Source organism: Anser anser (genome assembly GCF_964211835.1).
Source record: "Anser anser genome assembly, chromosome: 13".
NCBI lineage: Eukaryota > Metazoa > Chordata > Aves > Anseriformes > Anatidae > Anser > Anser anser.
In genome coordinates this window covers 15699702-15724593 of record NC_139734.1, presented here as the reverse complement: position 1 = coordinate 15724593, position 24892 = coordinate 15699702, and the positions used below count along the sequence as shown (strand labels likewise).

Here is a 24892-nt window from a genome sequence, read left to right as displayed (position 1 = left end):
TGTTTCTTTGCTTATGAACAAAGCCATTTCCACTATTTGGAGCCTGAAGACATTATTACTTTGCACATTCATTTTTCCTGTTTAGTACTTCTGCTTTGCCATCCTCCAGTTGGCGATCTTATTCTAGAGCATCCTTTGTAAAAGTGATACTTACTGAACATAAGCAACATCGTTCATCAAAGAAGAGGTATGAAAGCAAGATTTAAGCAACAGTACCTACTAGGAAATCAGACTGAAGTGTACTGTACCTAGTATCAAAGAACCACGACAATATAGAGAAGTGGGAATTTAGCATTATCAAAATGCAAATTAAGAATCAACATTCTCCATGCCTCTAAAGAAACTGTATACAGAGATGTTGGCCTTAGCTCTGTTTTCCCATGTATTTTAGGATATTCATATTAGGAACTTCTTCCTACCCCTTCAGTTTAATTTCCTAGCTTGCTGTTATAAACTCAGAACAATAACATGCTTAGTATCACTTTGCTCAGGCTACTTTTTAATAAGAATTTTTAAAAAATCATGATATTTAATAATTGACAATCACAGAAAACTGAAATCAAATGCAAACAGCAAACAGTTTTACACAGATATTTTCCTTGTTAAATTTGGCATAGTTGAATGCGATGTGAGAATTCAAAACACAGGTCATTTCAAATTCAGAGACCACTTGCAAAATTCAGGCCTAGAATCAGAAACTAAAAACCTTGAAACCAGAAACTGTAGGTTTTCTGACTTAAAACCAACTTCTGAGCTCTTTTACCAGTCACACATTAGAACTTCAAAGTGAAACATAATACTTACTTCTACAATTAAAACATTCTGGTGGAAAGAAAAAAAAACAGACAAGAAGAATCCATTAGCATTTAAAGAATACAGCATTTCTTACATATATTGTCTTCTATAACTTAATAATTTAATTTTCAATGCAGTTAAATATTTGTACCATTATTTATGTATGTTAGGACACGTAACAGTGAATTCTATTTGGTTAACATTTCTGATGCTCTAATGACAATGAGTTGGCAATGAGACTTGCCTCAATGTCTCATGCCGAGTACAAAGTGGCCTTTGAATTCTTATAATGCAAAGAATGTCCTACTATAAAGTTATGTAGTGTTTTGTCACACCTACGTCATTTACACTGAAATGGGACATGTCTCAAAGACTGTTTATGTGTAATCAGAAGGGGAAAGCAATGTGTTCTGACAGAACAGGAGGCATCCGTGTTTTACCCACAGGTATCTAGCTCAGTGATCTCTACACAGTCACTGAAGAAAAGCAGATTCCCAATTTACATTCTCTGCATTTCCTTCTCTTCATTGCCTGTAACAGGACCCTTACTCCCTAACCTAGGCCTGCAAGTTACACGTCTAGACAGTACCAACTCCTTTCACTATTGCAGTGAAACACCAATACAGTAAATAAGTAACGCTACCCTCTTTTAAAGGTACTTTGTTAACAACAACCAAGACAAGACTCTTCTTCTCAGGCAATGCAGAAAAACAAATCTAAAACTTGCTGATACTGAAGACAGTGAATATACACACATATGTTATGAAGTTCAAACTAAACTGATGGCTCTGGTGGGGCTTATGAACCCCACCACTATACAATGGTGAATATTTTAAATGAAACACTTCCGTTTTCTTTTTTTCTTTTTAAAACTATAATTATTTGGTTCTTTGGTGAGGTTTATTGGTTTTTGTTTGTTGGTTTTTTTTCTAGGATTTTTTTGGGGGGTTTGCTTTAAACATACAATGTGCCATCATACCTTTCCAGTCAAGGTTGAAAGGTCATCCCCACCAATGACTTTTATATCTCCAGTTGACTGATCATTCTAATAAGAAAGAGCAGGGTAAGCATTAGCATTACCAGAATTAAAGTAATTTTTCTTCCAATAAATATCAAAACTGCAAAGTACATAACCAGCAAATACCAAAGCTTTCAGAAACATTGCACCAGCAACATCTATTAACTAAGAAATTACAAGTGATCAAACTGAAAGATGGTATTTCAGATAAAAGATTGTTTGAAAAAACATTTGCATAAATACAGGCACCACTTCTCATCTTTGACCATTATATATACATAGGTATATAAAAAAATATTATTTCCCACACATTCATTAAAGATATGGAAAAAAAAAGAAAAAAGTTTCCAAGCTGTATGCTGCTATAGAGCTGGTAATTTACATTTTAACCTTTGATGCCTTAGAAAGCCTTACTCTGAATAAAAATAATCAATCATAACAACAATAAAAACAGCCAGCAAACAAGGCAACGATTAAGAACAAGAAATATAAGCTACAAGAATAGCCAGAAAAGCTTGGGTTTGCCTATTTTACAAACAGTAATAAATTACTCATTGTGGTAATTAAACAGCAACACGGCTACACAATCCTATCACTAAAGCACGGCATTTTGCTTCAGTAAAACTAGGCTTTGATATAAACATCAGTGAACTGTTTGTTATATAAGGAAGTTATAAACAACTGCTAGGGGTGCCTCCAGATCTCTGCAGTTTATTTAAAGTCATTCAGCTGACTTTAAACCTTGACATTGTCCCATAGTTCTTATTCATTGTGCTATACTCATTACTGTGCCACTTACAGATGATGTCATTATCCTACAATTTAATCATTTAAGGGTCATACCACTTTTCAAACTTCATTCTCACAGCTCCTTAGCGCGTATATTCCCTTTAGAAAACCTTTATTATTTTGCCGCTTCAATCTGAAGCCCAACCTTACTGCATAACCGTGCAGACAAGCAGCAAAACAGCAGTTCCTTCCCAAAACCCCAAAATGGCAGCTACAATAGAGAGGGGACCACAAGGGAACAGACAGACAGCCCCGCACAACTTCCTGTTTTCAGTGACACACATATTCATACTGTACGAGTTGTAGACAAAAACTAGAAGTGTTATCACACACAAAAAAGGGGTAAATGATTTAGAGCGAAACACACGCTGAGCACACAATAAGTAACACTGGGATTACGGTAAAGAGAAAATGTATTAAAATCCCTTGGACAGTGACGTCAATGCTCTAGGATAAAGAAGTGCTGACAGCTCTAGGTATGGAAAAGCAGATAACGAGACTAACAGATACTTTCTATTTTAGATTCCCATGACAAACCATCAAAAAAAAAAAAGGCAAGCACAAATCATTAGAAAAAGCGCCTTTACGGTTTTACCCCACGTTTTAAAGAAAACTATAGTGAACAGAACCAATGCCACTGTGTTGAAAAAGTCCAAAAATAGGATGTCCAAAATGTCTGCTGCTTGACCCAGTAGATAGCAGACTGCTCCTGAATGCCTGAGATACTGCTTAGATTAATCACAAAAATGTGATTCAGTTAAGCACTGTATTTGTAACGCTAAGGGGCATTTCCTGTGTTCATCATATCTTAAAATTATCTTAAACGACAGCTTTTTTAAGCTTTTCCTTGTTTATGCTGCAGGATTCTCTCTTATCTATTCCTACACTAGTAAGAATTTCATCCTTTTTCCATGGAAGGATGCAAAAAGCACCATTTCTTACAGAAGGAAGATGGAAAAAGATGTTACAGATATTTGTTCCATTAAAATGACATGCACAGATGATAGACCAGTACTCTCAGCACATGCACGCAGATCAGTTTCCTGGTGATCTCTTTGGCTACAAAGCAACACACTATAATCAAACAATAACACCACAAAACTACAGATCACTGTAGAGCCCTGTGGGTTATACATATTCAAGTATAAGGATCAGCAGAGAAAAACAATCTAACCAACAAAATCTTTCCTTCTCCTTCCCACCAAGCACCATACAAATTGCTACAATTTTTAACACAAAACATAAACCTTCCCTGGCATATAAACCTACATTCCTATGCAGGTACTCAGTTTCTGAGCAATTAAAGGATTAAAAATGGTTAACGAATTTCCAACACTGGTTTTAACCTGATTTCCACTGGAAAGAACTTTGTTTAATAATTAAGCAATGCTTTAATTATCTTCAGGAGCATTATTTCTGATTTCAGTACTGGTAAGACTTTAATGCTTTGTGATTTAACACATTAGAGATTTACTGTTTCGATCTGTTTTCACTGCCTCATTGTCATTGCTGGAAAACAATAACGCACTGCAAGATCGTAACCCCTGACAAGGCATTTTAAGTTCCTCCTGGTATTTGCTATAAGGCTCAGTTAACATGAGATCTTTCAGAATACTGTCTCAACCAGCCTAACTAGATTTTGCCTTAAAGCTGCAGTACTCCCCCGAAAAGCCCTATTTTCCTGAGTGACAATGCAACACATCCATTGTCTTTTGGCTGCCTTTCGTGACTACGTAAGCAACTTTTGCTCAACTCTAACTTTACATGCAGGAAGCTGGTGAAAAGCCATTCTTCTAGCACAAGAAAAATAAACTATTTGTCAGGAATACAGAGATCTGGTTCTGTTCACAAACACCATCTTTCCATTTCTTAACAGCTTGCCAGATCATTAAAACTCATTTGTAAGGACTCCGAAAGCAGGAATTATAAGCAACATTTAATCACAGCTTCATCATCTCAGTATTCTTAGCGAATTATTTTTGGGTGCAATCATAGTATGAACATTGCATTATGAAACAAATAACCCATAAGCTTACAAATATTAAATGATCAATTTCAAATAAGAATAGAACATCAATTGCATCAATTTTAGAACCACTATACGAGTTCAGCTGCTTTGTTTATGCAACGATGGTATTTTTAACATCTTTCACCCAGTCTGTAAAGGCAAGCAGCGTGATCTAGTAATTGCATCCAAAAACAATCACAAGAGAGCTAGCTCTACTTTCAACTGTCCATTACGGTTTGTGATGGTTTTCCCATCACTAAGAATGCTGACTCCTCCATTTAGTAAAGCACGAATAAAAACTACAGAGCAGATTTAGCATTCCAGCACCATTAATAATGGAAAACTAAGTGAATCAATTACACGCATGTTTGTGTTAGGACAGTCTTACCCAGTCTATCAAGTTATGCAATCTAAAGAACGTAAGTCTGGATATTAACAACTACCTCAGAGAGTTGACAGAAATGAAATGCTCGTAACAATCTGCTAGTGGGGCCATCAGGTAACTGGAGCTCCTCAGTCATATAGAACAAGAAAACATTCCTTTACAGAATTGGCTGACGAAGCCAAAACCCTGAAGGCAACACCTCATGGAGAACATTCTGCTTAGACTCCTTTCTGTGTACATTTCTCTGCTTTTCTCTTCATTTACTCCTTTTTACTACAAAAAGAGAATTAAAATTTCCATAATTATTTTGCTGTTCAGTTTCCTACTAATATAAAAGCACTATAGTTTGGAGGGGGGGGGGGGGGGACAGACGTAAAAAATAAAAGCAGCAGAACCAAAACATGCCTAACGCATAAAGATGAACAAAGAAAACATGCTGTACAATAAGCCTTGCTCTTCAACATAGTGTTTTTTCCAGGTGTTTCACAACACTTATCCAAGAGTTTGTTCCAAGTTACTTGGAAGGTGGAGAGAGCAAAAAGGGTGTAGTCTTTATATTTTAAATAAGTGAACAAAGTTATTGGATGTGTTCCTTGAAGAAAGCAGAAAATACAAATTTCCTCCCCAAAAAGGTGGGAGTCATCATTTCCTATTCTTTTAAATATTATCCTCTAATAGAGGCATTCACCTTTCGGCATTCACCTTTCTGTTGTGGCTTTTACAGACAGCGTATGTGGGCACGTGGTGGCTTTGTGGTTGAATGGACTGGTCAAGGGAGCCTGAATCTTTTGCGGGGAGCAGAAAGAAAGCGTGTCAAGCAGCTCCCCCTTTGCAAGATGTAACGAAAGGCTGGCATGTCCCTTTCTGCCTGGCCTTGCCTTCTCTTTGAAGCGTGCAGCTGAGTCACTGCAGCACGCTCTGCAGACACGACGGTGGTTTCCAGGTAGCCCCAGGACATCACCACGCACACACCTCGGGAGCCGGCACGGCTCTTCTGCAAACAGGCTTGGCCAAACTCTGACTCCGGTCTGAGCTTTGCCACGCTACGAGGTGAAATGGGTACAGATCGCTCAACAGCAACAACGCGTTTATGAAGCTCTTCTACAGTCCAACCTAAAACTGCAAATAACCCTCTCTCTGGTTTAATGAAATGAATGATGAAGTTGAGTTTCCAGCTTAGTAATCTATTTTTTTCTACTGCAACAGGCACTCCTCCACAACCACGACCAGTAGCTTATACTACTGACTGGAAAACATGGTCATTGAGACACAGAACTAACAGCATGACCTTAAGAAGCAATTTACTTTGACACCATAAATTGAAATCAAAAAACGTAATTATTTCCACACTACAGATGATCTTATGGAAGAAATCTAAATCACCTGCAAATACTGTCTTGAAAACACAAGACTAGGCTGTCGCTGATTCGGGAAGCATGCAGTACTAACATACATCTGCTTCCTCCTTTGACCTGCACAATGTAATCTAATGCTTCCCTTATAAAAATACTACATACTACCTCATGCTCCATTTCCCTATAAAGTTAAATCCTTGTGTTCAAAATGAAAATAAATTCTCTTCCAAAAGCATATAACCAAGGCAACCTACACTTAGTCTTTAAAAGGTAGCACCATATTCAGTGGCCACCAACCATAAATCTGTTTTTATGAATCTAGTATTTCCTCAAGGCCAAATGCGATTCATTTCGTTCACTGTTCAGTTGAGCCAAGCAAAAGATGAGGTAGGGAACCCAAGTATAACCATGTTCGCAGTTTTCAAGTCTTCCTATCTGGTGAATGATGTCTAAACCACATGAAAATTCCTAGAATTAAGTTTTTGTAATAAGATTTGCAGGACTATCCTCTGTATTATTCTAGAACCACAGTTTTAGAGGTGGGATAGGGGGCAGAGAGGAAAGTGTTTAAGAAGTAAAGGACGTGGAAAGGGTCTCTTTGCTCTGGATAAGGATTTTACCGGGCTGAGGAGATAAAGTCTGAAAGAAACCAGATCATATAAGATAGACAAAGAACAAGTTAGCTTGTGACTACTTTTTTCCTCTTAATTCTCTTAACTATTTGTATAAAATTAGCACAATTTAGGCAGTACTTAGGCAAAGCTTTTGCAGTATTTAGTGACGATACTAAATCATCCCTGTTGTTAATTTGAAGTTAAGTCAAATTTATAGAAAAATTGCATGATATTGCAGATATACTTACACAGTAACTCTTCAACCTAATGAAGTCTACAGTCATGGGGATTGATTTGTCACTGTTTCTGTTCAGTGCTTTGATGTAGTCTAATAAATCAGCAAAAAATTTATAGCCACCCTTGAGTACACAGAGAGCTACAATGTGATGTCCTCCCATGCCCTTCATAATTTCTCGTGCCAGTCTCTCTGTCCTATACAAAAAAAAAAAAAGAGAGTTAGCTGTCGTAACACATTTAATTTGCTTACTCTAGCAGCAGTATTTTTATTGCAAACAACAACAGCAAACACATGCAAACTCAGAAGCATATTTTGCTCGGAAATATTTGCCTACCACTTCAGTCACTTTAACCCACTATTGGTCAACAAAGTTTTGCTTTCCAAGGTTAATCTAACAGTAACACTGCCAAACTCCTTTGTTTTCATACATCATACTCAGCCAAAGCAAATCTGAACACCCTGAATTGTTTTACCGTCAGATAAGAGACGTAAGGGTGTTTTCTTCTTCCAAAGATAGGTTCAGCTTCCATGCAAAGAGCAAAATAAATCAACACAACCAAAAAGACAGCAGCTCTCACTAACGGAGGAGCAAGAAAACTCTCAAATTATCAACTATAGCTTTATGTTTTGCTGAACTAGAGTGCCAGAAATTTGTCCTGACTGCAAAATATAATGCCAATAAAGCAGAGCAAGAGAACACTGAACAGTTTTTCAGTGATCATTGTTTCTAAATTTATCTTGCAATTTATTTCAGCAAACATGGTATGTATTTACAGTGTAGCAGCTGACAGAAGGTTTCTCAGAGAATGCCTACCATTACAAACTTTACATCAATTACTTTATGACCTGTACTTCGTCCAATTTTTTTCCTATATAGGGTCTTTCAGTGTAAAGTTAAAAAACATTTTATTATAAATACTGTAATAATCTAATCAAACAGCACCATGCAAAATCTAGAAGCATTCCCATTCACAAGATCAACTCAGAACCGCTCTTCAGTGGTTCTGTGTCTCCAGCAACTCCTCCACTGAATTTGTTGCTCATTCTGTTAAAAGGAATTAGGCAACTATCAAACACAAAGTAAAACAAAAACGCCTTATAGGCTTATGTACCCATTTCTCATCACAAGAGATAAAACTTCCACAGCAAATCACACATTTCAGCAACAAGTGACAGATTGGTATTTGCAAAGGCTAATGTCTTTCGCAGAAAGTAGGGGAAAATCAGGTATTAGTTATCTACCACATGAACATGAAAAAGTCTATCATAATGTGATTAATAATCTACTCTTATTAACATCCTAAAGACGTTTGAGAGACTGTAACTGTTTTTAGATTGAACTAGCAAAAGTAATGTGTTCTAATTACTTTAAGAAAGTAAAACATCAAAGAAACACTGTAAAGAAAGTCGCAGACTGCTACGTACCACAAATTTCTTTGAGAATTGACAAATTTCCAAACAATAGCGTAACTGCAAATGTACAAACTCTTTGAAGCCAAACAAGAAAGAGTTAATTAACACGTGTATTTCTTAGTCTCTAATTAAATGTAATCTGTTTAGACAGTCACCAGGCAGCAAAACTATCACTGGAAGATTGTTTTTTCCAGTGTCATGGAATCAGCTGGAGCAGTGTACTGTCTGAAGTCAAACAAACCTGTCCATGATGAGCCCATGAGGAATATAGACTTTTTCCAAATCATCTGCATAATGTTTAGGTATGCAGAACAAGTCCAGGTCGTAACCTTGTTCATCATCGCCAATCTGAAAAGGAAATAAGGTGAGATTTCTACAAAGTCGTATAGAAAGCCTGTAGTGAGAAACTGCCAATCCTTTGCTTTACTCAATAAACTACCAAATCCATTACGCTCGTTGGCATCACCTTATTTTCCTTCTGAACAGAGCATGAAGTGGAAGCTTGCAGAACCCACAGTTCACAAGAGTCGTCTGAAATGCTACATGAGCTGTTGCTCAGCACGATGTGGAGGGGAAATGATTTCAAGCCCTAACAACATTTCCCCCCATTGGAGAGCAGGAAAATGAAATTACTACACCTCAAATAATCTTATTTCATTAAAAAAAAAAAAAAAGAATCAAGCAGCTTTTAGCTTTTCAACATCTTTGATTTCAGCAGTGTAATGCAAAACCTGCCTTTGCAACTAAGCAAGCAGACCTTGTAACAGGGACATCTTCCAGATCTCCACGACACCAAATCACAACAAAACACACGAGCCAGCTGTCAATAACAAGACAAGACAGCTACATTAACGGGACAAGTTATGTGCCTATGAAACAAGCCTTCTCAGAACACGATCTGGGAACAGTGGAGGTTCAAGACCTTCAGAATCAGAAATTAAAGCCCTGCTTCAGCAACCTGTTCCGCACGGGCAAATTCTCCATGTGAAACAGCTTGCAACATTAGCAGGCGTGTATTAATTAGGACAAGGGGTTAGCCTACGTACATAATTATACAACCACTGCTGAGGTTCAGGGCATATGGTCACAAAAGCATCAAGAAAAACTTCCCCTGAACCTTAACCCCGCCGCCACTTGAAAATGATGATGTATTTTTAATCGCTTCACTTGTTGGTTATGCAGCTGAAGGCTACTCGGTGTGAAATGAAGAACTTCCGAGGGAACACCGAAGCTTACTGCTGGCAGGGCACCGGGGCAGGCATTCGAAGCATCCACCTCGGCTACGCTGCCCGCGCAGAAGACGCTTCCATTTCAGTGCCCAAGGAAGCACTTACCTTGCCTCTGATCAGCCAACTGTTTACATGGTTTTTGGTTGCGCAAGCGGTAAGGAGGATTTCAGACGGGAGCCAGGCCTGCCCTCCCAGCCACAGCAGCCCCTGCACAACCCTTGCTCACACCAGGCCAGGCACCGAGCCCGCGATCGGGGGCCCTGCCGTTACTGCAAGTCAGGATAGGTCCCTCTCATCAGCTACGGAAATTTCCTACGGTTCAGCCCCATAATTACACCTAAAACGTCCCCTAAACCTTGCAGGCTACGTTTGGTACGGAGCGGGCTGTTCTACGGGTTCTACAGATGGATTTTTACCCAGAAAGTGCTGCGCAGACTTGCGGGCACAACCTTATGGCAGGCATCGCCGTGGGCCGCAAGGCACCACATGTGTGTCAAGGTACCGCAGTCGCTCACAGCACCCGGGGCTGGGTTTAAAAAAAATAAAAAATAATAATAAAAAAGTAAGACTCTTAGCAGAGCACAGTGACGATGAAAAATATACCCTCAGCACGTTCCTCCCCCAAAAGGCATCCTAGTTTGGGTGTCTGAGCTCCTTACGCCGCGCTCCTGGGTTTCGCTACACAGAGCGGTACCTCCCGAGCACGCTCCGAAGAGCAACAGGAATAGGAAGTTGTGCCACGCCGGGTCAGTATCGGATGGGAAGTTATTTCTGGGTGCTCTCTGAGGCAGCAACCCCGGCTTTCCCAACCACGGTAGCGCTGCGAACCGCCGAAGCAGCGCCCCGTAATTGCGAAAAAAAAACTGCCGGCCCCTCGCCCCCCCCCCCCCCCCCCCCCCCCCACGGCGGGCAGGGGGGCGGCCGGGCACCGGCGGGGACCCCGGGGAGGAGGCGCACACCGCGCCGGCAGCCGAGGGGCGCTGGGGGCCGGGCAGGGCGGCCGAGCCCCCTCAAGGTGACTCCCGGCCCGGCGGCTGCCCGCCGCGTGGGGCTGCCCCGCCGCCGGCCGCGCCTCCACGCGGAGCGCCCCGCGGGGCCGGGAGGGCGCAGCCGCCCCCGGGCACCCCGCAGCCGCCCCCGGGCACCCTGCAGCCGCCCCCCATCTCCCCGCAGCCGCCCCCCGGGCTCCCCGCAGCCTCCGGCCGCCCCCTGCACGATCACTCGCCGGGCTGCCCCCCCCCCGTCCCCGCACGCCGGGCCCAGCGGGAGGCCGCGGCGGCGGCGGCGGCGCCGGGCCCGCACTCACCACGATGCAGGGGCTGGGGGTCGCCATGGCGCGGCGCGGCCCGCCGGGGCCGGGGCGGCTGCGGGCTGCTGCGGGCGGCGGCGGCGGGGAGCGGGGAGGCGCCGCGCCCCGCAGCGGCCCCGGCGCCGCCTCCGCGCTCCCCGCCCTCAACATGGCCGCGGCGCCGCCGCCCTCTCCGCCAGGGGAGGCCCGGCCCGGAGCCGCCCCGGGGGGCCCGGTCCCCGCGCGGCCCTTGGCGCCCCGGTGCCGGTCCTCACGGGGGACCCGTCCCGAAGGCCGGGGCAGGGGGAGCCCCCGGCCGGCGGCCACAGCCCCCCTCCTGCCGCTGTTGGGGCTGGGGCGCCCGGCTGGCGGGGTACCTGTGCCCCCACGAGCACGGGCACAGCCGGTGCCGCTCCACGCCTACAGGAGCAGGGAACCGACAGAGCCCAAAAGCAGGATTTAGCTGGCGGCGGCTGCTTTTGCACTGAGCAAAGGGACGGGGGGGGGGGGAACAAATGGGAAGGGGTCCCCCGCACCCCGTCCCCTCCTTGGGGTTTCTTACCGAACGCGTCTCCGTTGGATGGGAGGTGAGGCTGAACCGTGTCTCCAGGTGCTGTCTGGCTCTTTAAGCGCCTGGAGGAAAAACTTGGGTCTTGAAGTCAAATTATAAGAAAGAATGGAAATGCCTGGATGGCTCCAGTGGTCTCATATGGGAAGGAAAAAAAAATAGTAACAGAAGCGTCATTTTTTTTCGGTAGGTCCGGAATTAAGGGCAATGCAGCAGCGCAAATGGAAATTCATGGCTTCTTATATTCTAGCTTAAGCAATTTATCAGCTGAAGGCATTCCTCTGCTTTCTGCAAGGGTGGAGACCAAGTTTTATTTTACGCTGCATAAAGACTTCGTATCAAGAAATGGATAATGATTCTTAAAAAGTACTTTATTCATACAGTGCCATGGCAATATTCCTTCATGGCAAACAATTCCTGATGTACACCTAGCATTACTACTTTTGGCTCAGGAATCAGTTTGAGTGTTCCTTTGTATGAAACAATTTAAGCGGGTCCTAACGCAGCAAACAGGCACGAACCCTAGCGAGCGCAGTTTTGCTGCAGCGAGGTGTTCAGCTACAGTTTGGGTGGGTTAGCTCTGGAGCGGGAGGAAGGAGCCTTTATCAAATTGCCTAGGGCAGCAGAATGAAATACACCCAGCAGCTAACTAAGATCAGAAACATGTCATAGCTGGCCCATTTCCAGAAGGCTGGGAAAAACAGCAGCTGCCCTGTCAAGTTCAGAGAGCGCCTGACATTTTTGGACAGTGGGCAGCATCTGTCAAGAGACTATTCAACCACGGGAGTGGTTCAGGATCTGCTTTTGTTCTAGTTACTGAAGACGTTTCTAATTAATGACTGATATTAATGGCTACTATTAAAAGTAACATCCAGTGGCATCTTTCTGATCACACGCAAAAGTTGTTGGCATAAGTTCTGTGCAACTTCTCCCAGGCGGACAAAAGCATTAGTCCTTTTTTGCCCTTCTGGGTGAGCAATTTCTTTGTTCTTCCTGCCAACCAGCACATTTCTGGATCCCAAGCATTCCTGCTGGCACCCCATTACGGAAGGAAGAACAGATTTACAAAAGCATTTGCTGATATTACAGGAAGTTGGTTAGCTCAGATCAGCAACAGATTTAGTAGATGACCAGTTTTGTCCTTGTTGGTATGGGAGCCATTGATGTTTCCAGGGCAGGGTCAAGGGAGGTGATCTGGCGGTATCTGGAAGCTGCACATTTTCTAGCTAGATGATGCAAAAAGGTTGGAGAGCCAATGTTGTGATTTCTCTGGAACGCACAGCTTTTAGAGGGCAAAATAATTTAATAAATAATGGTTTGTTTCTGAGTAGTTTCCTGATTTCTAAATTATTCTACCCTGTGTTACCATCCAGGAATACCTTAGAGCTCAGGCCTGGCAAATCAGGGCCTGTGTGAATGTCAGCTGTATGTAATTTTTGTAACAGACTTACTAAAACCTTGCTTGGTAACCACGATACCCCAACAGTGGGGTACCTGGAGACAGTAACTCAGCATTTATCAGTTGGAGACACTTGCACTTGAAATACCATCCTTTGAGTGAGATCTTCAGGTCACTCACTGTCCATTCATCAATCCCTCTATGCCCCCCATTTTTTCTCCTAGCTTTGCCATTGCTGCTGGGTGACTCAGAAGGAATCAGCGGAATTTATCTGTGTTTTGTTTTGTTTTTCACAGGACAAGCCTCCTAAAAAAGCAAAGAGCACAGTGATTTTTCAGCAGATTAACAACTGAGACCAGCAGGACTCACTTTTGACCAGAAATTTGTCTGTGCAGACAAAACGAGCAAAAATGGAGAATTCAAGGCATATCAGACTGTGATCCTGAGATAAGCACCAACATTTTTAATCAAGAGGAAAATTGGAAAGGAATATTTTACTAAATGTTACATAGTGTTCACCAAAATATGAGTTTAGCATGCAAGTGTTCTGTCTTCATCATGGCCACAGAGAAATCTCTCCACTTTTACTTGTAATTTAAACTGCGCAACATTATTTTTCTGGCCTTATGGTTCAAATAGGAGAGGAAGCCAGGTGTACCGAAATGACATTTGCCTTGCAAAAGCAGGACAAAGAGCAGGGACAAGATCTGTTAGGAAACCCAGATTGTTTCCTTCACTATGCAGTGAGCATTACTGAGAAGTGCTTTTTCTCCGTGCCAGTAACAAGGCCTGTTCCCTTCATTCATCAGCACTTGTATCAATAGAGTCCTTTACAGAAACCTGTGGAACCCAGCAGCTTCTATGTGACGCTCTATCAAATTAATGTGACTGATGGCAGCCAGGCTACTCTGCCAGCTTAACTGGAATTAGATGTTACAGGAATCTCAGGGAGCACTGGGTGGACAGACGTCCACGTTACAATGTGCGTGTGCAGCAAAATCCTGGGATCACGCGGGTGTAAATGGCCTTCTGGGAGAAGGGCTGTACGTGGGAACCATGCTTGCTGAAGTCAAGCAGCTTATTTTAGCCAACAGTTTGTATTGTACCTTCAACTTTAGTCAGAATGGAAGGCTGGCTGACTCCAAACACAGGTGGTTGGCGCTGGCAGGAGGTCTTGCTGTCAGGAACACAGAAGTGGGGCAGAGACATGGGATTCCCCACTTTGCTTAGTTGCTTTCGAAGGAATGAACAGGTTATATACAGGTTAATCTGCTTTCATTAGGCACCCGAGTGCAAGACCTACCTGCAACCCTCAAGAAACATTTCTAAATGGCTGCAGAGGACTAGCTGTGTCACTAGAGGCTCCCTATCTGTGCGCCAGACAGAAGGATTGTTTTTTAAAAAATCTGGAACCTGTTGATACCAGCATGGACAAATGGGCTTACCTGGCTGTCACGTGAGGATAGAAACTCAAAAGATGATGAGAGGAGGTGGTAAGGCTATCTGAGCAACAGGGGAGAAGAAATGAGGAAGGCCAGCAAAAGACTCCAAGGCAGCAATCTGATCAGGTAACTCGCTGACGAAGGCTGTACTCGCTGAGGCTTGCAGATCCAGCTGGCACTGTCTCAGTACAGACTAGGCATCAGGTGGCAGAGCTCGAATGCCAAGGCTGCTGCCTCCCATAGATTGTGGCAGCTGTTCAAGTATCTCAGAAATCTTTTCTGGGCAGATTATAAGGGAAGCAGAGACACGAAGCGCGTGCCAGGCTGGGAGGGAGCTGCCCATCAGGACTCCCCTCCCCTTTGCAGGTCCTCTCGAGTTGCATGGCACAAGCTGGCAAAATAGGCATTCAGATCCTCAAATATTAAGAGCTGTTCTAGGAGTAACACCAGACCCTGAATCTGAATTTGGGTTAAATGTGCAAGACTGAGATGGGCAGTAAGGGCAAAGTCAGATACTTCCGTGGAAAAGGTGCCTTAAGAACTCAGTTTACACTTAAAAGGGGAAATAAGTGCATTTTTAAGATCTCAAGATAAACAACCTGGTAGTAGGGAGATAGAATTCCTATATGTTATCTATCACCCATTCAGGATCCCGCTTTACCCAGTGGAAAATCCTTTCAGAAATCTGTCCTCAAAAATCCCTATGAGACAAGGATGGGAACTGCTCTGAAAAGGACTGTCCAGCCCCATTCTAAGGGGAGAAATAGCCCTTCTTCTAGGACAGAGGAAATAGGACCTCCTCTGAACCTTCCTCTAAAGAAAGCCTTCCTCTAAAGAAAGGGCTAAAAACTTGATGGTCCTGGCAAAAAGAAATAATCTTGAAGCTTTTTCAAGCTACCTGGCTCCAGACACTAATCATATTTAGCAAACACTACATTTTAATTAACAGTACAGGTTAATTGCAGAACAGAGCACCTGTACCTCTACCTGCAGAAATCTAAGATGCCATGAAGTACCGAACAGAGATGGCAGTTTTGTAAAACTCTGCTCTTAATTTCATCTATTAACTGAAAGCCTTTCCTCAAAACGTACATCTGTAATATCTGATGGGCTAATGTCTAAGTATCTAATGTCTGATGGGCACTGTCTAAGTCTTAGACAGTGATATCATCAAGTTTTTAAATTCACCAAGGTTTATCTAAATCTCAAGATTGCTTGGTTTACTTGGAGTCTGGAAAAGTTTACCAGAATTCAGTTCCCTGTTGATGTAAATATTGCTTGACAGTATCAGAAAGGCTTTCCAAAGGGAAGTGAGACAGACTACAGCTCCTGTCGCTTTGAACCCCTTCCAGGCACATCTTAAATTACAAACTTACAGACCAACCAGTGTGGTCATGCTACTGATGAGTTTAAAAAGAACGCGAAGTACAATGACGCTGACCTTCCGTTTAATTCCCACACAAATCAGATAATTGGATACAGAAGATTCAAATATAAGCTGAGCATTAGACAATAAAAAAAATGGGAGGAAAAAACACAGTGTGCGAAATTACCATGTTTTCAGTGATTTATGTGAAATAGCTGAAAATGATCGAGGGATTTAACTACTACCTTGGAAAATATTCTTGCTGCAAATAAGAAATCATGATAAAGGAAAATGTGAAGCTTGTTACATCTAAATGATCAACAGCCTTTGAAAGAAATAACAATGAAGCTTGGTATTCAAACTGAAGCATCCATTTTCACAGTCAAAACATATGGAAGGGCATGACGTGATTTATTTTGGGGCAAAATGTTGTCACAAATAAATCACTGGAAAATATGGCAGAAACCAAGAAACTTGTAGGCGCCAAGACCTGAGTGAATCACTTCTATTTTTCAGTCCAACTGTCCAGGGAGTCCTGCGTAAAAAAGTTTATTCTTTTTAAGCTCACCTAATTTAAGGAACTGACTTTCCCATTTCATGCTGTCGTGTCAGGATTTAAGGATGTTTAGTTAGCAGCAATTTGGAGAGTTTAAAAACTTTTTGCAACCTAGCTACTGCAGTTTTTACTCTACAGGAAAGAACTTTTTGGATATGTCACCCGAGTATTTCAACTTTAGATTAAGGGCCTCCTCCCTGCTTTGAACTTGGCAGACTTCAGGGATTGCCAGCACTAGTCTTGACAATGGTGTAACTCAGACATTTAAACTTAAATTGAGTAAGCTACCTGCACTCTGGAAGAAACTAAAATTGATGCACTGTAGGGAATATCAAGACTATAAGCACTGCTGACTGCATTTAACTTTAGCAACTTTTTGTTTTGTTTTGGAGGTATCTAGGCTCAAAACTATAAGGCAGCTGCATGGCTGCATGCCAGAAGGAAGTTCTCACAGCAAAGCTGTTTGCACTGCGTTGACCTATTTTTAGTATATGCTTAGGGAGTGAGTTTCCTCCCTCTGCCCCAAGCCTCTGTAATGCCCTCCACTGGCAGGCAGGAACTTGACTGGAGTCTCCGCAGGAGCACGTGTTTTCTTTGGGTACCAGTGTAAGATTTGAAGATTGCTGCCCTAATTCTGTAAAGATTGGATAACAGATCAGTCACCCCCAACTCTGTATCATCACAGAGTCCATGTGCACACAATGAAGAAAAATCAGTAAGTTGTGTACAATAATCCCTCACATTTGTATAAAGTACACTTCGTGCATTAGAAACATGTATTGAAGTTTTTGGACACATTCAAACAGGAATTTGGGAGTAATGAAGTACTCCCAAAAATCTGAAACAGAGGAGTGGATAATGCCTTTTGCTGGGTGGTGTCGGAAAGTTCATAACCATGCAGACCTGTGCCACTCCGCAAGAGCATGTTATTGCTACCACAAGTGCTATTTTAAATGAAACTATGAAAAAGGAAATATGTGGCTGTGAGCCTTAAGGTCAAGCTCAGGACCTCTGCCAGTACAAAGTTTTACTTCAGAAAAGTGGTTCTAACTCCCTTGCAGAAGGCCTTAGAGCGGAGGGGAGAAGAAAAAAAGCTGGTAGGAATTTCCATTAGCCTTATCCCCAGCACCTCCAACCTACAATTGCACCAGCCCCAAAAGATGCCTACAAATATTCCCTGTAAAATCTAATTCCAGGGATTCCACGATCTCCCCAGGAAGCGTATGCTAGAGCTTAATTCTTCCTACTACCAAGGACAATTACCCACTCTGATGTCTAAGCTAAATGCTTCCTGCAGCAACTTAATCTATTTTTCTTATCCTACCTGCAGTGCTGAGAACTGTTTCTTTCTTTCTTCTCTGCCGGTCTCTCTTACAGATTTGAAAAACATTTCTCTCTCATCACCTTAAAACAAGGCACATTTTCTATCCTGTCATCCCTCTCATTGCTTTTCTCTGGATTATCTCCACTTTCTTCACATTTTCCACGGAGTGCAGTGCCTACAGCGGGATACCACGTTCCCAGAAAGGTGTTCTACTATCATCTAAGGAAGAAGGACCAAGACATGCATCTTACAGACTACATTCCTGTTCATATATTCCGCAACATACATGTTGTTGGTTTTTTTTCCAGCACATCGTTGAATCACATTCAGCTGGTGAGTGGCTATAACCCTAACAGTACTCTTCTGTAGCACTGCTACTCTAGTAGCCTGTCCTGTCCTATTCTCTTTGTTCAGCTGATTATTACTTTGGAAGTGCAAAAAGTTACATATGTAAAATCCATTTTGGATTTACTGAATCATACTCTAACTCTTTTGAGCTTATCAAGTTCATTTTGAATTGTAATTGTATTTTACAAGGTCAGAAGTTAGCTCAAAACTGTTAGCTTACATTATAGGTCTTCCTTACAATTTTACCAGCGTATGCCATTCAAGTCACTAATGGAAATAGCAAATAATACCTAGTCAGAGCAGAAGCGTAGAGAATCCCATTCAGTATATCCTTGCAGTCTGTCTGTGAATGATTCACAACTCTGAGTAGGGTTTTCCAGGCAAGTTTTGTTTTCCAAGCAAGTTTTCAAAACCTCTGTTTTTAAATTGGTCTCTGACCACATTCCCATGTTTTCTTATGAAAAGTCATGAAAGTAAAGCTGTGTTCACTGCTTCTCCTCTGCTCAAAAAGTTTGTTATCTGGGTGTAGAAGGAGCAACGTTAGTCTGACACAATTTGATCTTTCTTTTATAGGCTCACAAACAGTTTCTCTGTTCCATTAATTTTCCAGTTTAAATTACTGGCCCAGAGGTCTGAACAGAAAGGTGGAAACAGAAACACAAGCTGAGACTTGAGACTTTACAGCATCCTTCTTTTGTCTCTAAGGCTTGAAAGTCATTTACCATATGTGGTACATGATCTAGGCACAAAGATAACTATTTTTGTTTTGCCTATGCTGCAAGTCTCTTACATATGGTAGATTAAGTCGAGCTCATTTAAGTGGGGACACAGGAGCCACTGAAGTACTCACCACTCTGCCCTAACATCACGCTACATGAGGACAACGAAAGCCATTTGCTCCTGTGCCTATGGATTCCTCTGTCATTATTCCAAGATCTCAGTGACCAGCTATTAACAATGAAGACACATCCACAAAAAAGATGAAGGCTCCTCAGCAATATCCTGAACCTCTTTCAATGATTCCAGCTGACAATGAAAAACAAAAATATACAGCACATAAAATAAACATCTATCCGGTAACTATTTACATGGCATCGAACACCATGTAGTGAACTGCTCCAAACATCAAATTTGACAATAAAAGACTTAAAATTAACCTCTTCAGGGAACCTTTGCAAAGATGGGTATGTAATCACAGTATTAATAATTGCACTCCATCAACAAGATCTGATTATTTGGCAACTCTTATTTGAAGATGATCTATGACAATTTTTTTCCTGACGAATAAGTCTGTTTTGACTGGGGATACTGTTTCCCAGGGCACAGTAAATACCTACCACAGTAATTAAATCAACATCTCGACATAAAAGCACATAGCTCCTTTTAAAACAAACAAATAAAAAACACATTTATTTTAAAGTTTTCCCCATTACATTTCTTGACACTTTAAATACTGAATATTACGCTCACTCACTCTCTCACTCTCAGCAGTGATTTATTTGGACAAAACCAAGCATCTTCCAAGCAATCCTTCATTTTGCTGCTCTCTTACACCACATTTATACGGTTCTAATGTGCATCCTGAGTCTATCTGCTCTTCTGCAACATAACTATATTACACTCTGCGCTCTCTGTATCTATCTTACTCTAAATTATTATGATACAGCCTTCAAGAAGTCCTTGAAAGGTGAGAATGGGAACATTTAGTGAGCCAGCCACTTCACATTATTAACAAGCGGTAAATACAAAGCAGCTTACCCATTACACAAAGTTAAGAACAATGCACAAATATGCAGAGTTACCACCGAGTAAGTAGCATACTGTAAGCATGCACTCTCACTTGTCTTCTGGTAAAACTTTCGTGGTACTTTAACATCAACAGGGAATACTGCTTTTATGCATTAAAGTGTCAGTTTTAAAGTTCTACTTTCAGAAAAAGGACAGATATGCAAATATGAAATTCATAACTCATTTATTGAATATATATATATGCAAGGATACCAATAAAAAGAAACTAATACTGCAAACTACAACTTTGGAAGTAAAGCCAATATAACAGGAACAAAATATACATAACATTGTAGATAGGAATGCATTTACCCTCTTTTACACATTCCTTGTCTTTACACCTAATGTAAATGTATGCTAGAGCAAAAGCTGCAAATGTTAGCCTAACCTGAGTGCTTTTTGACAAGCAACAGTTCTCCAGGATCTTTTAAGGGTTGAGATGTACTGCTGATTAATGAATGTGCATACATATGCATATATAGAATCTGCTTCAATAAGTATATAAATTAAGAGCTGTGTTCTGTTTTTTTCTTTTTTTTTTTTTTAAATAAACCTCCATCACTAATACAGTGGAATCTGTTCCTTGTGATGTGGAAGAAGAGTTACTATTTGCTATGATGTACTTTCAGTTCTCTTCGGATTAATTTCAACTAATTAGGATTCATTTTCTTGTCAATCTGATTCAGCACATTAACGTTTTTGGAATGAACTGATTATCACCTGCCAGATAAGTCTGATATTTCAAATACATTATCACCCCTTCATCTCTCACTCTGCTTCAGTGTAAAGTTATTCTTCATTTAGGCAGCAGTAAGAAGCAAGGCCTCTTACTTAATATTACATTGCTTGTATACTAATAGCAGAAATTTAGAGTCAGATTCAGTCTAATCACATCGTTCTAGATCAGCACAGCTCTTTGTACCTAAAGATCAGACTTTGTGGAGTGTAGATGGTGGACTTATTGCTGCCCTCCAGGAGTTATGCTGGTACAACTCCTACTGGAGCTTTATCATAGAACCTCCTGTGGATCAACACCTGCTGAATAAGCAGATATTTTGGTCACCTAATCTATTTCATCCTACTTAGCTACACAGATGTTGGTATTGAACCGGCCTTTTGCCCTTCCTTGAAATGGAGTGATAGCACAGCTTACTGCTATGGTGTTTGATCATGCCTTGGGACTCTGGCATTACACCAGCTGTATCCTCAAGTAATTTGAACAATACCCTTCTGATGCCTGTCCTTCCTTGGTACAGTCCTTTCTTGGTATAGCACGATCGCAGATCTGTTAACACAGAGATACAGTGAGTTGGGGAGAAACCTCCATTCCAGAGGGTTCCAGGAGACTTTAAACAGCAGACATTACTCTTGTGAGCAAAAGAAATACCCAAAGGCCAAAAAAAAAAAAATAGTGACACCAGTTTCATAAGACAGGTTTTGTTAAATTAAGAGTTCTCCGATTGTGAGATGAAAACAGAAGGTGCCTATCAAAAAAAATCATCTCAGTAAAAAATAGACTGCATTAATTTACCTAGCTAATTTAAACGTACCTATCCCACCTACAGAGCACTTGCATTACTTCTAACGTTTCTGGGAAGGCAGTAGATGCTCCAGAATAATCTTCCAATATATGCTTGCAAAGATTACATTGCTTTACCAAAAACAAACAAACAAACAAAACCCCCCCTCAGACAGACCGTCTGAAATTCCAAGCTAAAATACACATAAAAAGACAGTAATGGCAGTATTTTGTCTTTAAAAAAAATATGTAAGTGTTGTATACTATCATACATTGTCATGCTTTTTAAAACTACAATTAAGGACATAAGAGATGTACAGTAAATACACTGCTGAGGTACATTTCTTCTAAATATTAACACCACGACAGAATTACTCCCCAGCAGGTAATGCTACTTGGGAACATATAAATACAATTTTTACATTGTAAGGCACTTTTACCCAGCATACATAAATTGAAGTCAAGTTATGACAAATTTGAGGCTCATAAGAAAAAAAGACTTTTGCTTTTGACATTGTTTCCATGAATTCTGAATTAATGACAGTTTAGTCAGGCCATCTCAGCACAAGGAGGTAACAGGTAACCAGCCACTTACTTTTCTGCTACCCAAAGGTAAAGTGCTGTTCTGGTTCTCAGAAGCATGGAATGGGGTAATTTATTTCACAACAGATGAATTACTGGACTGAATATTATACTTTATACTAAGCAACTGTCACAATATAAATTAGAGCTTAGTCTCAAGTACAATCAGTATGCTGGCAGATCTACCCCATGCACCTGTCATCCAGCCTTGGTTAAAAATACAGTAGCTGCAAACAAAGTGCCTTTATTCCATGGGAGGGCCATGTCTGAGGCACAAATCTAGAAGTAATTTAGACATTGAAGGATGTTATTTCGCATTCTAAAACTGTTCTGAGTGGCTGAAAAATGTTCATGTTCTAGAAGAAACAAAACACCTTGATAGACAATTTCAATAATCGATCTGTCATTGCAATTCAAGTCACGCTTTTAATTTTGAAAGTTACAAATACAAAATAAAAATGATCAATGGCATCATGTTTAGAGCAGTAACTGAGTATTTTCTGTACACAGCAATATTTCTTTCCAAAACTGCGTTATTCTCCAGGAAAGCAAACAGAATTGATTGAATTCTAACAGGTAAAATGTTAGAAACTCTAATATACAGTAATTGAGTCCCTCAAGACATTAAGGGAATGCATAAGAAGACAATGACACACATTAAATCTTTTAAAAATACAAGTAAAAAATGCTACAGAAACTCATGTTACAAATGAACTGTTTTTGCAATACCAATCACAGAACTGTAGCAGTTTATAGTCAAATCAGTGTATTTTGCTTGTTTCCTTCCTTCAAATCTGGAAGTTTTGTTGGGAGTTCAGAGTGAAACAAGTCAAAACCCTAAACAAACAATACAGTGATGTGATAGCAACAGACAAACATGTGGACTAGATTCAGCTTTTTGGTTTTATTTAAGTCTGAGAATGTGCTTTAACAGACCAATTGAAGAAACTAATAGCCATTAGAAATGACAAGGTGTTTTGAAAGCAGTCAGAGGACTGATCTGTTAGGTTTGGTATAACTTAGATCTGATTATTCCCTAAAGGAACATCAAGCTCCAGCAAGTAGAATTCCACGATATGATTTGTTGACTTGACAGAAAGAAGGGAAAAAAAATCACTAAAGCAATAAGGATGATAAGCAAAGTTTCTCATATAGTGGTCATAAGATTAAAAAATAAATACCAATCTAGAAAAAAAAAGGTTCTTTCCTCATTCTTCTTACAGAATATGGGACCTCTATGCATATTCTGGACAAAATATGAAGTGTTCCACACAACATAGAACACTTGAGGTATGGACGTCAGATATGGTGGCTAAATTCCATAGTGAGTTAAGAGTTGTAACTCTCTGAAGAGAAAGATCGGGCTGCAGAGTCCGAGCATTTATATAGTAAGGTTTAAATCACACTTAGTAAAGTGTTCTTTGTAAATCAGGGACACTGAAAGAGGTGGGTCCTTGGGGAAAGAATGAACTACAGCCCTTTGGCATGAGTTCTAAAGCTCACAGCTCAGAACCAACAGCTGCTCAAGTAAATCTCCAGCAAACAATGCTGGGTGGAATGAGCAATCACAACAGGAACAACCTGAAATGTTCAAGCGTGCTTCGGTGTACACTGAGTCCTTTTTTACTGTGTGCTTTGCAAGCAAAAACAGAGAGCGGCTTTCCCATGTATGGCCTCCATAACTTGTATATGAAGAAAATGCAAAATTCACAAAGTACCAGCTTGTTGCCACCATGAATTTGTCCATGTTGTTAATTAAACTAGCTAAGACCTTCCTTCTTGGCATGAATCCACTAAACAACTTACACGTTCCAAATCTTAAGGTTTTTATTCAGTCCAGAAATATAGATCTTGCTTCATTTCAATGTCTGCCTTAACTTTTGACACTGTACATATTACATATCATTTATATAGTGTTTCATTTTTTTCCAGACACTGCAGACTACAAACTACATTAATATTGACATGTAAAACTCTGCCACTTACTGAAGGCTCACACACATGAACGTTTCAGGCAGTTCAATGAAATTTCTAACAGAGTTGGGTAGTAAAAAATTACTAACCCTTTTTTGAATTTAGAAAACAATTTAAAAGAATTAGTAGTTATGATGTCTTAGCCATTCCCAGTTCTATAACTCTGTCCCTTGAACCTGTTTAAAAAATGATGAAAACAATGGTAAATTTAAAGTCATACAGAAAAGCATTTTGCAGCTCTGACATCACATCTATATTTAGCGATAGAAACGAGGGCCTCCCTTCTTATACTGTTACAAAGCCAGCCAGATTTAAAAACCAACGTATCCTCCCCATTTTTCTACAGTATGCCAATAAAAACTACTTATCCGCATACACTAGATTTAAATACTTCACTGCAATAAACTACATTAAATGTATATTGCGTTTCAGTCTTGGTAACAGATCTGTCAGGAGTAACTTCCATACCTAGTTTCCATTGAGCTGCTGCTGAGGAATGTCGTTATGGTCAGTGCCTGATTTCCCACGGCTTTTGCTTTCTCTTTCTTCATCCTCTTCATCTCTTTCATCATTTCCACTATGGTTTTTACAATAGAGTCTAGCACAATAAAAGAAACAGATAAGACTTTTTACTGAAAGAATAAAAAAAGAATCTCTTCTCAATTAGTTTTGGTAAGTGCGACAGGAAAATTGGTAACAACTCATTCATGTTTTTCAGTCAAGCAGCAGTTAAACAGAAAGAAAACAAGGCAGAGGTAAAGAGGAGCCAGCAAGATTTGATCAATTCTAGTTTTCAAAAACTGCTGATACACTGCTCGCAGAATGCCCTCTTGTGGGCACAACAACACTGGCAACTCAACAACAGCTGCAGTTCACCAAGCAAGCAAGGAAAAG

At 40.9% G+C, this 24892-nt stretch overlaps 2 protein-coding genes and 1 long non-coding RNA gene across 10 annotated transcripts in view; 1 reads left to right on the top strand and 2 right to left on the bottom strand.

Annotated features, from left to right (window-relative positions):
* The window catches only part of HPRT1 (hypoxanthine phosphoribosyltransferase 1), an 18944-nt gene extending 7635 nt beyond the window's left edge, over positions 1 to 11309 (bottom strand). Inside the window, exons 1-5 of one of the 3 annotated variants that reach the window (XM_083796950.1) lie at positions 11151 to 11308; positions 8857 to 8963; positions 7213 to 7396; positions 1775 to 1840; positions 805 to 822 (exon numbers count right to left, since the gene is read on the bottom strand). In XM_083796950.1, coding sequence (XP_083653076.1) covers positions 805 to 822; positions 1775 to 1840; positions 7213 to 7396; positions 8857 to 8963; positions 11151 to 11303 — 528 coding nt within the window. In that variant the 5' untranslated portion in view covers positions 11304 to 11308. Of the gene's footprint in view, positions 1 to 804; positions 823 to 1774; positions 1841 to 7212; positions 7397 to 8856; positions 8964 to 11150 lie in introns of all 3 variants that reach the window. The other 2 variants (XM_083796951.1, XM_083796952.1) reach the window with 2 other exon arrangements.
* LOC310880735 lies at positions 10448 to 20476 on the top strand. Its single transcript, XR_014571872.1, has 2 exons — positions 10448 to 10859; positions 13396 to 20476. It is a non-coding gene; the product is annotated as an uncharacterized lncRNA (long non-coding RNA).
* PHF6 (PHD finger protein 6) overlaps positions 20091 to 24892 on the bottom strand; it is a 27230-nt gene continuing 22428 nt past the window's right edge. For 3 of the 6 annotated variants that reach the window (XM_083796948.1, XM_083796949.1, XM_083796946.1), the window contains exons 10-11: positions 24467 to 24596; positions 20091 to 21208 (exon numbers count right to left, since the gene is read on the bottom strand). In XM_083796948.1, coding sequence (XP_083653074.1) covers positions 24467 to 24596 — 130 coding nt within the window. In that variant the 3' untranslated portion in view covers positions 20091 to 21208. Of the gene's footprint in view, positions 24175 to 24466; positions 24597 to 24892 lie in introns of all 6 variants that reach the window. The other 3 variants (XM_083796945.1, XM_083796944.1, XM_083796947.1) reach the window with 1 other exon arrangement.